A 13,392-nucleotide genomic window follows, 5' to 3' on the forward strand; every position below is an offset into this window, starting at 1 on the left:
CTGACTAGTAGTACAGTTCTAAAACACACGTTGTTTTTGAAGTATTTTGTCACAATTTCCAACATAAGCCTTTCAGTTTATCTGTTGCTATTGTATCCCTAAAAAGTTGTTCTTCAAATGTCAGAAATGTTGCTATATTTATCATTTTAAATATTCATATTATTTTTCATACTATGTTTATTTGAGAGAAAAAAAAGATTGTGAGGCTCAGTAGACATTAACAACACATGGCCAGGTCACAAGTGATTTTTATCTGGCACATAATAAAAGGTGGCTTGTAAGGTAGTAAAGTTCCAGATCAAGTCATAGACCTGTTGTAAAAAAGTATAAAATTTAGCACAATTTTACCACTTATTTATTGTCCAGAACACACCTGGAATATTGTTTCCAGTTCTGGGCTCCTCAGTTCAAGGAGGACAGGGAACTGCTGGAGAGAGTCCAGCGTAGGGCAAGTAAGATGATGAAGGGAGTGGAGCATCTCCCTTATGAGGAAAGGCTGAGGGATCTGGGTCTCTTTAGTTTGGAGAGGAGGAGACGGAGGGGTGACCTTACTAATGTTTATAAATATACAAAGGGTGAGTGCCATGAGGATGGAGCCAGGCTCTTCTCGGTGACAAACAATAGTAGGACAAGGGGTAATGGGTTTAAACTGGAACATAAGAGGTTCCACTTAAACTTGAGAAGAAACAACTTCTCAGTGAGGGTGACAGAGCACTGGAACAGGCTGCCCAGGGGGGTTGTGGAGTCTCCTACTCTGGAGACATTCAAAACCTGCCTGGACACCTTCCTGTGTAACCTTATCTAGGTGTTCCTGCTCCGGCAGGGGGATTAGACTAGATGATATTTCGAGGTCCCTTCCAATCCCTAGCATTCTATGATTCTGTGATTCTATGAACAGATACTGACAGTTATGCTTGATTTTTTAGTAGTTGTAAACCAAATGTTTATTGTTGGCGATATTATTTTACTAAGCTTTTATTGCATTTCAGATATGATTAGCTTAAAATATCAAAATACACTGCAGAAGTAAGCCACCTAACCTGACATTTAAGACTCTTCATTTTTTTCTTATTATTCCGAACAGGCTACATTATGTTCTATGAAGGGCTGCATGAGAGCTCTTGTAGCCCAATTGAAATCTGAAAGTGAAGACTTACAGCAGGTAACATCCTTATGAAATATTTCTTCAGCCTGGACATTTCCATGAATTTCATTGCATTGTATTAAAATACTGTATTTCTGCTCTCTTTTCATAATATTTACCTTCTTTCTATTCATTCAGCCTCACCACTGGTTATTTTTTATACTTGAATTTTGTCATCTTCATAAAGTTTCTAGTGTGCTGTCCATAGCCAGCCTTTCTTTTTTTTAATTAGGCTCTCTTTGAAATGTACTTTGTTTATCCCAACCTGGTTTTGGGGGACTTTTTTAGGTTTGGTTTTAGTTGGTGTTTTTTGTTTGTTTGGCAGTTTCACTGGTTTGTTTGAGTTTTGTGGGGTTTTTTAACAATTGCTGTTCTTATGTTGTCTTGTCTGCCTTAACTTTGAAGCAAAGTTTGTACCTGTACTCATTCCACAAATTATGAAGTACATCTTTGGTCTTGTAAAAGTGCTTAACTGTGGGTCATGTTTTGTTTTGGTGTTTGTTTTTTTGTTTTGTTTTGCCAAAGCACATATGACATGTGGGCTATAAAACTCACTTTTATGATGCTGACCTTTTAGTGGAAATCCAGTTTTAAAGATAAGTTTGAGTGATCTGAGATTCTCTAATTTAGTTTACTGGTGATGGTACTAATCGACTGGGATTACAAAGAGGGTTAATACAGTATTGTGGCTCCTCCGGCATTTGTTGCATGTAAATAATAGGGTAACAATAGTAGAAGAATCTGTATTTCAAGAGAACCTGCGTTGACTTGACAAGTCACGCATAACTACTCTAGCACCTCCCAAAGAAGCTTTTTAAGTACGACCAAAGTGTTTAATGACACCTGAGTGTTTCTTCCAATGGCTCAGTGATCCTGAGAGTTGAGAGTGCAGAACTATTCTTCATTGACATGGAACTTGTTTAAAACCATTAAATATTAAATTATAATCCATTTTAATTAATAGATACTGTAAACAACCTGGAACAGCTTTTGGAAAGGAAAACCCTGTTTTCCTTGCAGTTTGAGTGAATCATCAGATTTTAAGTAAAATTGACTTTATCTCTTAAAGTACCATTCACAAAATTATTCTCCACTAGAAGAACAGCTACCTAGTTACGACTGAGAAAATTATTAGAATTACAGCAGACATTACTGAGTAAACTGTCTGATTGAGTATTAGGGCAGATACCAAGTATATTTACTATTCTTGAAAAGGAAGTCACAGACACGTGAGGCCTCTGACCCATGGTCTGTCTCCAGCCACTGGCAGGTAGGACCCCCGTACACACGCACATGGGCAGAGCAAGAAGTCCCTCACTCTTGAAACGTCAGAAATGAGATTAAATAAGAATATGAGACTGACAATGCTCATCAGACAAAGGGCATGGCCAGAGGAGTGTATCAGCCAGACAGCTGTTTAGATGCAACTGTGCCTTTCTGTCCACTTACCCTTGTGTTTCCCCAAATCACATAGAATCCATCCTTTTTCCTGCCTTTGGAACCTTTGGGTCCTCCCGTCCCATAAGAAGTCTTCTACGGGATCAGAATGCTCTTCCCATGGATCCCAGAAAGTGTCACACATCCCTAGGCCAGGACTTGTGCACTGGCCTGCCTCAGTCCAGAAGGTGCAGAGCGCTGCTCCCATTGACTCCCCTGAATGGGTGTCACATCTGGCCCATGGGGCTGTGGGTCTCCTGGGAGAGCCCTGGGAAGAGCCCAGAGAGGGTACTCCCTCCTCCAAGCTCTCAGTTTGTGTTCCTGCCTGTCATGGGGCCCCTGTGCTCCTCTGGGCATGTTGACATGAGCCTCTGGACAGGCTGAAGGTTCTTGTGGTGGGCCTAGGAGAGCAGCCAGAGCAGGGTATCACTGGGCTCTTCCACCTGCCACTGCCTGCCTGGGCTCCCTTGAGGGAGCTTACACGCTTCTTTGGCAATTAGAACATCTGTAGGTAAAAGTTTTCCATGGAATATATTTCATTAGGTTACTGGGGCCCATAAATGGATAAAGTTTACTACGTAATGACTGTCCACTAGAGTGACAGTCTATCTCAGTCTGGCCGCTGCCAAGGACATAGGCTGAATGAATGGCTACTCATCTGCTATAGGTAACTATTCTTATTGAAAAACACACAATATATTTTTAAAATATTGCAAAGATCTTTATAAACATTAATCAAATGTTTATAAACCATCTGAGAGGCAAGTGTTATTGTTTTATTTTACAAGCAGAAAAGCTGAGAAGAAGATTATCTCAGTCTCTCTCCTGAGAGTATGTATATCTAGTGCAAACATCTGAGTAGAGCACACATCTGAATTTTTTAACCAGTGTGGAAAGCAGGGAACCTGATTTCAAGTCTTTGTTTTAGGTACCCACACACAAAAACCAGCACCTTTGATGAAATTTCATACTGAAATGTTACAACAGTCTAGCGGGCAAGACAACAAAAAGCAGATTGTAGCAAAGGGCTAGTTCAGTAGCTGAGTATGATCACCGTTAATTAATCCGTAGCATTCCAGAAATCCAGGAGGAAAGTCAGATGACTTGCTAAAGAAGTAGCTATACTGAGATACATTAATTTTCTTTCATGTTTTGCAGGTCATTGCAAGTGTGTTGAGGAACTTGTCCTGGCGAGCAGACGTAAACAGTAAGAAGACTCTAAGAGAAGTTGGAAGTGTGAAAGCATTGATGGAATGTGCTTTAGAAGTTAAGAAGGTATCCTGTATAAAAGATTGAGATAAATTTTGGAGAGATTACATTTACTATACACAAAGAACAAATACTGTTGTCCTTTTCAATAAAAGCACTTTGTCAAATATTTGGGGTGTTTTAGGTAACTTGCTTTGAAGAAGGGAGTTGGTTTGAGTTAACATGGCAACACACCATAATGTAGCAATGGCATCTCAAAACTAGTAATATTACTGTCTTTTTATTTGAGGGTTGACAGCTTTTACTCTTCAGCTTTATAAGGTGTGTTGTTGCAATAGCCTTTTTTATAATTTTGCCACTTAATAAAACCTCTTTTGAGTTAATGAATAGATAAGTACCAGTTCTGTAATATTTAGATATATTTTTGGTACACAGACTTATATTCCATCCCACATTCCCCTGCCAGTTACTCTTCAAGCCATTTTTACCATTATGGCAGCTAACAAGTATTTTAGCACATATTTCTGAAAACTTTGAGGGAAGCAGTACCAGATCCATAGCTGAAGGAAAGAAGCAAACAAAAGTATATATGTGTTCACTGCTGCCTGCATCTAGCTTACCAGCCCAGAAAGCAGAAATTAAAACATACATAACTCCTTGAAGCTAACTTAGTATTTCTGAGAGCTTGTGACCAGTAGTTCAAAGCTTCTCTAATCCTGTCATTTTGTTACTTTCCTAGGAATCCACGCTAAAAAGTGTTCTGAGTGCCTTATGGAATTTGTCAGCACACTGTACTGAGAACAAAGCTGATATATGTGCTGTTGCTGGTGCTCTTGCATTTCTAGTTGGCACACTCACATACCGGAGCCAAACAAACACTTTAGCCATCATAGAAAGTGGAGGAGGAATATTAAGAAATGTTTCTAGCTTAATTGCTACTAATGAGGACCACAGGTGGGTATACTTTTTCTGTCTCTTTAGTAACGGTTTCTATGAATGAGTCTTAATATGAATGCATGTATTAAGTGTAGTAATTAAGTGTAGTTAATTTGAATGCATTTGATAAGGCAGGTATTTCACATAACAAGAATATGCAAACGGATTAATACCTGCTGCTTGTTCATAGTGAACTGTACTAAAAGCATAACTATTCATATTGTAATAGGATTTGATTAGCATTCAGATGAAATATGAGATAAATTTACACTGGAGAACTCATAATTATCCTTTCTAAGGGCAAAACTTGCTTCCAGCATAATAGGTTTTTGTTTTGCATTGTCTCTTATCCTTTTGAAATGCCACTTACTGATGTTTGTTTTCAATTACTCAACACCAGGCAAATCTTGCGAGAGAACAGCTGCTTACAAACCTTGTTACAACACTTGAAGTCACACAGTTTGACAATAGTCAGTAATGCATGTGGGACGTTGTGGAATCTTTCTGCACGAAACGCGAAGGATCAGGAGGCGCTGTGGGACATGGGAGCAGTCAGCATGCTGAAAAATCTCATTCACTCGAAACACAAAATGATAGCCATGGGTAGTGCTGCAGCTCTGAGAAACCTCATGGCAAATAGGCCAGCAAAATATAAGGATGCTAACATTATGTCTCCAGGATCAAGCTTACCATCTCTTCATGTCAGAAAACAAAAGGCTCTGGAAGCAGAATTAGATGCTCAGCATTTATCAGAGACTTTTGACAACATTGATAATTTAAGCCCAAAAGCATCTCACCGTAATAAGCAGAGACATAAACAAAATATATACAGTGAGTATGTCTTGGACTCTGGTCGGCATGATGATAGTGTATGCAGATCAGAGAGTTTTAATGCTGGTAATATGACTGTACTTTCACCATATTTAAATACTACAGTATTGCCAGGCTCCTCCTCTTCCAGTAGGGGAAACACAGAAAATTCTCGATCTGAGAAAGACAGAAGTCTTGATAGGGATCTAGAAGTAGGTTTAAATACCTATCATCCAGCTGCAGAGAGTACTGGGAACTCCTCTAAGAGAATAGGAATGCAGATTTCTACTGCTGCAGCTCAGATAGCCAAAGTTATGGAAGAAGTAACAAGCATGCATATTCCACAAGAAGACAGAAGTTCTGGTTCCACTTCTGAAATGCACTGTTTGACAGAAGACAGAAATGGCCCAAGGAGATCAGCCGCTGCCCATACTCACTCAAATACATACTTTCCTAAATCTGAGAATTCAAGCAGGACATGTCCTGTGCCTTATACAAAAATGGAATACAAGAGAGCTTCAAACGATAGCTTAAATAGCGTCAGCAGCAGTGATGGTTATGGTAAAAGAGGCCAAATGAAACCTTCCATTGAATCTTACTCTGAAGATGATGAAAGTAAATTCTGTAGTTATGGTCAGTATCCAGCTGACTTGGCACATAAGATTCATAGTGCAAATCACATGGATGACAATGATGGAGAGCTGGACACACCTATTAATTATAGTCTTAAATACTCAGATGAGCAGTTAAATTCTGGAAGACAGAGTCCCTCTCAGAATGAAAGATGGGCAAGGCCTAAGCATATAATAGATGATGAAATGAAACAAAGTGAACAAAGGCAGTCAAGGAGCCAAAATGCAAGCTACCCTGTGTACACCGACAGTGGAGATGATAAACATATGAAATATCAGTCACCTTTTGGGCAGCAAGAGTGTGGTTCTTCCTTCCGATCAAGAGGATCCAATGGCTCAGATCAGAACAGAGTAGGCTCAACTCTTGGAATGAATCAGAAGGTAAACCAGTCCTTGTGCCAGGTTGATGATTATGATGATGATAAGCCAACCAACTATAGTGAACGTTACTCTGAGGAGGAACAACATGAAGAGGAAGACAGACCAACTAATTATAGCATAAAGTACAATGAAGAGGAACATCATGTTGATCAGCCAATTGATTACAGTTTAAAATACTCAACAGAAGTTCCTCCTTCTTCTCAGAAGCCATCTTTTACTTTTTCAAAGACTTCTTCAGTGCAAAGCACTAAAACTGACCATATTTCCTCAAGCAGTGGTAACACATCAGCCCCCTCAGCTGGTTCAAAGAGACAGAATCAGCTTCACCCAAACTCTGCACAGAGCAGAGGTGGTCATGCGCAAAAGACTGCCTCCTGTAAAACTCCCTCTATTAATCAGGAAACTATACAGACTTACTGTGTGGAAGATACACCAATATGTTTTTCAAGGTGTAGCTCTTTGTCGTCTTTGTCATCAGCTGAAGATGAAATAGGACGTGATCAATCCACACGTGTGACAGATGCTAATAACACACTGCAGATAGCAGAACTAAAGGAAAACAGTGGGGCTCTATCTACAGAAGGGGCAGTAAGTGAAATCACATCAACATCACAACACATCAGAACAAAATCCAGCAGAATTCAGACTTCCAGTTTGTCTCCTTCTGATTCCTCTAGACATAAAGCTGTTGAATTTTCTTCAGGTGCCAAATCTCCCTCAAAGAGTGGTGCACAGACTCCTAAAAGCCCACCAGAACATTATGTGCAGGAAACACCACTCATGTTCAGCAGATGTACTTCTGTAAGTTCCCTGGATAGCTTTGAAAGCCGTTCAATTGCTAGTTCAGTTCAAAGTGAGCCTTGTAGTGGAATGGTAAGTGGTATTATAAGTCCCAGTGACCTTCCAGATAGCCCAGGACAAACAATGCCTCCAAGCAGAAGTAAAACGCCACCCCCTGCTCAAGGAGTTCAAGTAAAAAGAGAGGTAGCTAAAGGTAAAGTACCTGGTGCAGAAAAGAGAGACCCTGGTCCTAGACAGGCAGCTGTAAATGCAGCTGTTCAAAGAGTTCAGGTACTTCCAGAGGCTGATACGCTATTACATTTTGCCACAGAAAGCACACCAGATGGGTTTTCCTGCTCTTCTAGCCTGAGTGCTCTGAGTCTTGATGAGCCATTTATACAGAAAGATGTAGAGTTAAGAATAATGCCTCCAGTTCATGAAAATGAACATGGAAACGAAGCAGAACCTGAACAATCAGATGATACAAAGGATAACCAAGAGAAGAAAGTGGAGAAGCCTGCTGAACCAGAAAAAGACATTTTGGATGATTCTGATGATGATGATGATATTGAAATACTGGAAGCGTGTATTATTTCTGCAATGCCAACCAAGTCTTCACGTAAAGCCAAAAAGCCATCCCAAGGATCTGCTCCAAAAATACCTCCTCCTGTAGCCAGAAAGCCCAGCCAGTTGCCAGTTTACAAACTTTTGCCTTCACAAAGCAGATTGCAATCCCAAAAGCACGTGAGTTTTACACCAGGAGATGATATGCCACGGGTATATTGTGTTGAGGGTACCCCAATAAATTTTTCAACAGCTACATCTCTGAGTGATCTCACAATAGAATCGCCCCCGAGTGAGTTGGCCAATGTAGACAATGTGGGTACAGGAGCAGACTCAGGAGAATTTGAAAAGCGAGACACCATTCCTACAGAAGGTAGAAGTAATGATGATTCTCAGAGAGCAAAAAGCTCAGCTGTGACTTCCCCAGGCCTGTATGATGACAAAACAGAAGAGGGTGATATTCTGGCTGAGTGCATTAATTCAGCTATGCCAAAAGGAAAAAGTCACAAACCTTTCAGAGTGAAGAAGATAATGGATCAAATTCAACAAGCATCTTCATCGCTAAGTAATAAAAACCAACCAGAAGGTGAGAAAAAGAAGCCAACGTCACCAGTAAAGCCTGTTCCCCAAAATAATGAATACAGAGCACGTATAAGAAAAACCACAGAGCCTAAAAGCAATATTAATAATGAAAGAAGCTATCCGGAGAACAAAGATGCAAAGAAACAGAATCTTAAAAATAATTCGAGAGATTTTAATGACAAATTGCCAAATAATGAAGAACGTGTAAGAGGAAGCTTTGCATTTGATTCCCCTCATCATTACACACCTATTGAGGGAACTCCTTATTGTTTTTCACGGAATGATTCCCTAAGTTCTTTAGATTTTGATGATGATGATGTTGACCTTTCAAGGGAGAAGGCAGAATTAAGAAAAGGAAAAGAAGCAAAGGAAACAGAAAATAAAGACTGCACTAATCCAGAACAATCTTCAAGTCAGCAACCAAGTAACAGGACACAAGTTTGCCAAAAACACCCAACAAGCAGAAATCAACCTAAAACTTTCTCTCAGTCAGCTAAAGATATTCCAGACAGAGGAGCAGCTACTGATGAGAAGACACAGAATTTTGCTATTGAAAACACACCTGTTTGTTTTTCTCGCAATTCATCTCTTAGTTCCCTCAGTGATATTGATCAAGAAAACAATAACAACAAAGAAGGGGAACCTGCAAAACGAACTGAGGCTCCTGATTCACAGATGGAATCAAACAGACCACAGACTTCTGGTTATGCACCTAAATCATTTCATGTTGAAGATACTCCTGTATGTTTCTCTAGAAACAGTTCTCTGAGTTCTCTTAGCATTGACTCAGAAGACGATCTTTTGCAGGAATGTATTAGTTCTGCTATGCCTAAAAAGAAAAAACCCTCAAGGATAAAGAGTGAAAGTGAAAAAAGTAATCCCAGAAATACAGGTGGTATATCAGCAGAAGATTTAACACTGGATTTGAGAGGGATACAGAGGCCAGATTCAGAACATGGTTTCTCACCTGATTCAGAGAACTTTGATTGGAAAGCTATACAAGAAGGTGCAAATTCTATAGTTAGTAGCTTGCATCAAGCTGCAGCTGCTGCATCGTTGTCTAGACAAGCTTCTTCAGACTCTGATTCTATCCTTTCATTAAAATCTGGTATTTCTCTAGGGTCACCATTTCATCTTACTCCAGACCAAGAAGAAAAACCCTTTACTAGTAATAAAGGTCCAAGAATTCTTAAACCAGGAGAGAAGAGCACACTGGAGTCTAAAAAAGCAGAATCTGAAAGTAGGGGAATCAAAGGAGGGAAGAAAGTGTATAAAAGTATAATTACAGGAAAAGCTCGCTCCAGTTCAGAAGTTTCAAGCCAGCTGAAGCAACCACAACAGACAAGTGTGCCTTCAATTTCACGTGGTAGGACAATGATCCATATTCCAGGAGTTCGGAATAGTTCTTCAAGTACAAGTCCTGTTTCCAAAAAAGGTCCCCCACTCAAAAATACAAATTCCAAGAGTCCCAGTGAAGGCCAAAGTTTGACTAGTTCTCCAAGAGGAGTCAAGTCATCAGTGAAACCTGAGCCATCTCCTGTTACTAGGCAGCCATCAGGGTTGAACCAGAGTGGGTCAAGTAAAGGACCTTCTAGATCAGGATCCAGAGACTCCACTCCTTCTAGACCTCAACAGCAGCCATTAAGTAGGCCTCTGCAATCTCCTGGCCGAACCTCAATTTCTCCAGGAAGGAACGGTATAAGTCCTCCCAACAAACTGTCTCAGTTGCCAAGGACATCATCTCCTAGCACAGCTTCAACTAAATCTTCAAGTTCAGGTAGAATGTCGTACACATCACCAGGCAGGCAGATGAGCCAGCAAAACCTTACAAAACAAACTGCCTTACCTAAGAGTACCAGTAGCATTCCACGAAGTGAGTCTGCCTCAAAAGGGTTAAACCAAGCCCTCAGCAGTGGTGGATCAAACAAAAAGACTGAGCTGTCCCGAATGTCATCCACAAAATCTAGTGGAAGTGAATCTGACAGATCCGAGAGACCTGTTCTCGTTCGTCAGTCAACTTTCATTAAAGAAGCTCCGAGCCCCACTCTAAGACGGAAATTAGAAGAGTCAGCTTCATTCGAATCTCTGTCTCCATCCAGGCCAGATTCTCCCACAAGGTCCCAACTACAGACCCCAGTTTTAAGTCCATCTCTTCCTGATATGTCTATATCCACTCATTCAACTGCCCAGACTAGTGGTTGGCGAAAATTACCCCCTAATCTAAGCCCTTCTGTAGAGTATGATGGGAGACCAGCAAAACGTCATGATATAGCTCGTTCTCATTCTGAGAGTCCATCTAGATTGCCGATCAATAGATCCGGAACATGGAAGCGTGAACATAGTAAGCATTCCTCGTCACTTCCTCGTGTAAGCACTTGGCGAAGAACTGGAAGTTCCTCCTCAATTCTGTCAGCCTCTTCAGAATCCAGTGAAAAGGCAAAAAGTGAAGATGAAAAGCAACCCGGAGGTTCTCTTTCTGGACACAAGCAAAACAAAGAAAGCCAAGTACCAGCAAAAGGTACTTGGAGAAAAATAAAAGAAAACGAAATTCCTCAGATAATAAATGATCCTCAGCATTCTTCCTCGGGTACCACAAATGGCTCCGATTCCAAAACTCTCATCTATCAGATGGCACCAGCTGTCTCCAAGACAGAGGATGTGTGGGTGAGGATAGAGGACTGCCCAATTAATAATCCTCGATCTGGAAGGTCTCCAACTGGAAATACTCCCCCTGTTATTGACAGTGTTTCAGAAAAAGGGGGTGTGAATGGTAAAGATTCTAAAGAGATTCAAGAAAAACAAACCCCAGGGAATGGAGGTGTTTCTGTTCGTACCGTTGGTTTAGAAAATCGTCTGAACTCTTTCTTTCAGATGGACAGTCCAGACAAGAAAGGCACTGAAACAAAGCCTCTGCAGAATAATCCTGTCTCTGCACCAGAAAACAATGAAAGTACTGTAAGTGAGCGTACACCATTCAGTGCCAGTAGCTCGAGCAAACATAGCTCCCCCATTGGTGCTGTCGCAGCAAGAGTGACACCTTTCAACTACAATCCAAGCCGCAGGAAGAGTAGTGTGGACAACAGTTCTGCTCGGCCATCACAAATACCAACACCAGTAAATAACAGCACAAAGAAACGTGACTCCAAGTCTGAAAATCCAGACTCTGGTGGAACTCAGAGTCCTAAACGTCTCTCTGGCTCCTACCTGGTAACTTCTGTTTAAGTGCAACAAAAAGTAAATAAAACTGATGTATTATATACAGCAGCTACTTAGAACTTTTGTTTCAAATGAAACTAAAAAAAATGGGGATTGATTTTTTTTTTTGTTGTTTCTATTTGTTGTAAATAGCTTTGATTCTTGTTAGAAGGTCCTTGTTCTGGAAGCCATATTTGATAGTATACTTTGTCTTCACTGGTAATATTTTGGAGGAATACCTGATTGACAGTTTGGAATAAAACTGCTAATGCAAGTAGATTTGTACAGTATGTTTAACGTATTAAATTAGCATCCCATCCCATAATACTTTAAATATTGCTTGTTGTTGAAATCATGGAACATTGCAGATAGAGGTGATAACAGTCATATGGCTTTATCGATCATTTCTAGATTACAGACTGACTTAAACTACATCAGGGAAGAACTGGTATTATTTATGCAAAAAAGTATACTCAGTTTTAGTATTCATGAGTCCATCTAACCCAATAATTAATCATGTGGCTGTGAAATTCACAGTAATATGGTTTCTGCTGAACAAGCTTTCCCAGCCTGCTTTTCTGCATGAATGGAACTGATGGTTCATTTTCTGAAGTAATGATTAACATTTCTGTGGTCACATAATGTGCATAGATAGTTGTGGTGTAACAATTTACACTTTGTGCCCTGAAAAAAACAAACAAAACAAACAAAAAAAAAAAAAAAAAGAAACCTGTGTAACTGTAAAACCTTGAACAAAATTATTTTACCTGAATTAGATTTTCTCTTAAAGTAGGTAGATTTTTTTTTTTTTTTTGCTATGCTGTAACTTGTTGTATATTCTGGTATTTGAGGTGAGATGGCTGCTCTTTTATTAATGAGACATGGGTGATGTCTCAACAGAGACTAAAATGGACATTTCAGAATAAATTATTACTATATGTAAGTTGTGTGTGTTAATTCTGCATTACATAAAAATACAGTATCTTATTTTGAGATGTCACCACATAATCTGTTGTATAATGCACGTACACTTAAGGCCTGATCCAGCAGAATCTTGCACCTCCAGTATTCGTTCTTCCTTATCACTGACAAATGGTTGTTGCAGGATGCATGTAACAGTTGCAGGATCAGGCCCTAGGTCTTCTGTAATATATTCTGTGAGACAGTTTCACACATCTCAGGTGCATAACAAGGCTAAAGGCAGGGTATTTCCAGTAGCCAAGCAGTATAATTGTTTTCTTGACTGCAAGCCTGAAACAATATTGTATGTATAAAAATAATATTTGTAAAACACCAGATTTTTTTTTAATTTGGGGATATAATATAGAATGTGAAATAGTGACTATAAGATGAAATCTTAATTCTACTTGAAATCTCCGTGCATTTTTTAAATTTATTTTTTAAAAATTGTGAAGGGGGAAATATTGCAAGAATCCCATGGCAGTAAGAAATTAGTTATCATAGTAGAAAAAATGTTTTATTCACAAACCAGGACATTTGCTGCCTCAAGCCTTTTTGATGTGCAAATACAATTCATGCTAGAACAATGCTGAAAAGATAGATTTGTCCTTTAAAAAGATAAATATAGCCTGGATTTAGATGAGAATTGTTTTAAAGTAGAAACATGAGAGAACAGAACATTAAACATTCTGTGCATGACTGAACAAAACGTGAAATGGTATGTCAGTTTTGTTGTATCTCAACTGGACTGTTCTAAAGTTA

The 13,392-nt window shown here is 39.6% G+C and overlaps 1 protein-coding gene across 4 annotated transcripts in view; it reads left to right on the forward strand.

Moving 5' to 3' along the window:
* APC (APC regulator of WNT signaling pathway) overlaps window positions 1–12,399 on the forward strand; it is a 103,252-nt gene extending 90,853 nt beyond the window's left edge. For all 4 annotated transcript variants that reach the window (XM_065861175.2, XM_065861174.2, XM_065861176.2 and 1 more), the window contains exons 13-16: window positions 1,085–1,162; window positions 3,740–3,856; window positions 4,530–4,744; window positions 5,127–12,399. In XM_065861175.2, the coding sequence (XP_065717247.1) occupies window positions 1,085–1,162; window positions 3,740–3,856; window positions 4,530–4,744; window positions 5,127–11,697 (6,981 nt within the window). In that variant the 3' untranslated portion in view covers window positions 11,698–12,399. The remainder of the gene's footprint in view (window positions 1–1,084; window positions 1,163–3,739; window positions 3,857–4,529; window positions 4,745–5,126) is intronic.
* The last annotated feature ends 993 nt before the right edge of the window (window positions 12,400–13,392 follow it).

Source organism: Patagioenas fasciata, chromosome Z (assembly GCF_037038585.1).
Source record: "Patagioenas fasciata isolate bPatFas1 chromosome Z, bPatFas1.hap1, whole genome shotgun sequence".
Classification (NCBI taxonomy): Eukaryota; Metazoa; Chordata; class Aves; order Columbiformes; family Columbidae; genus Patagioenas; species Patagioenas fasciata.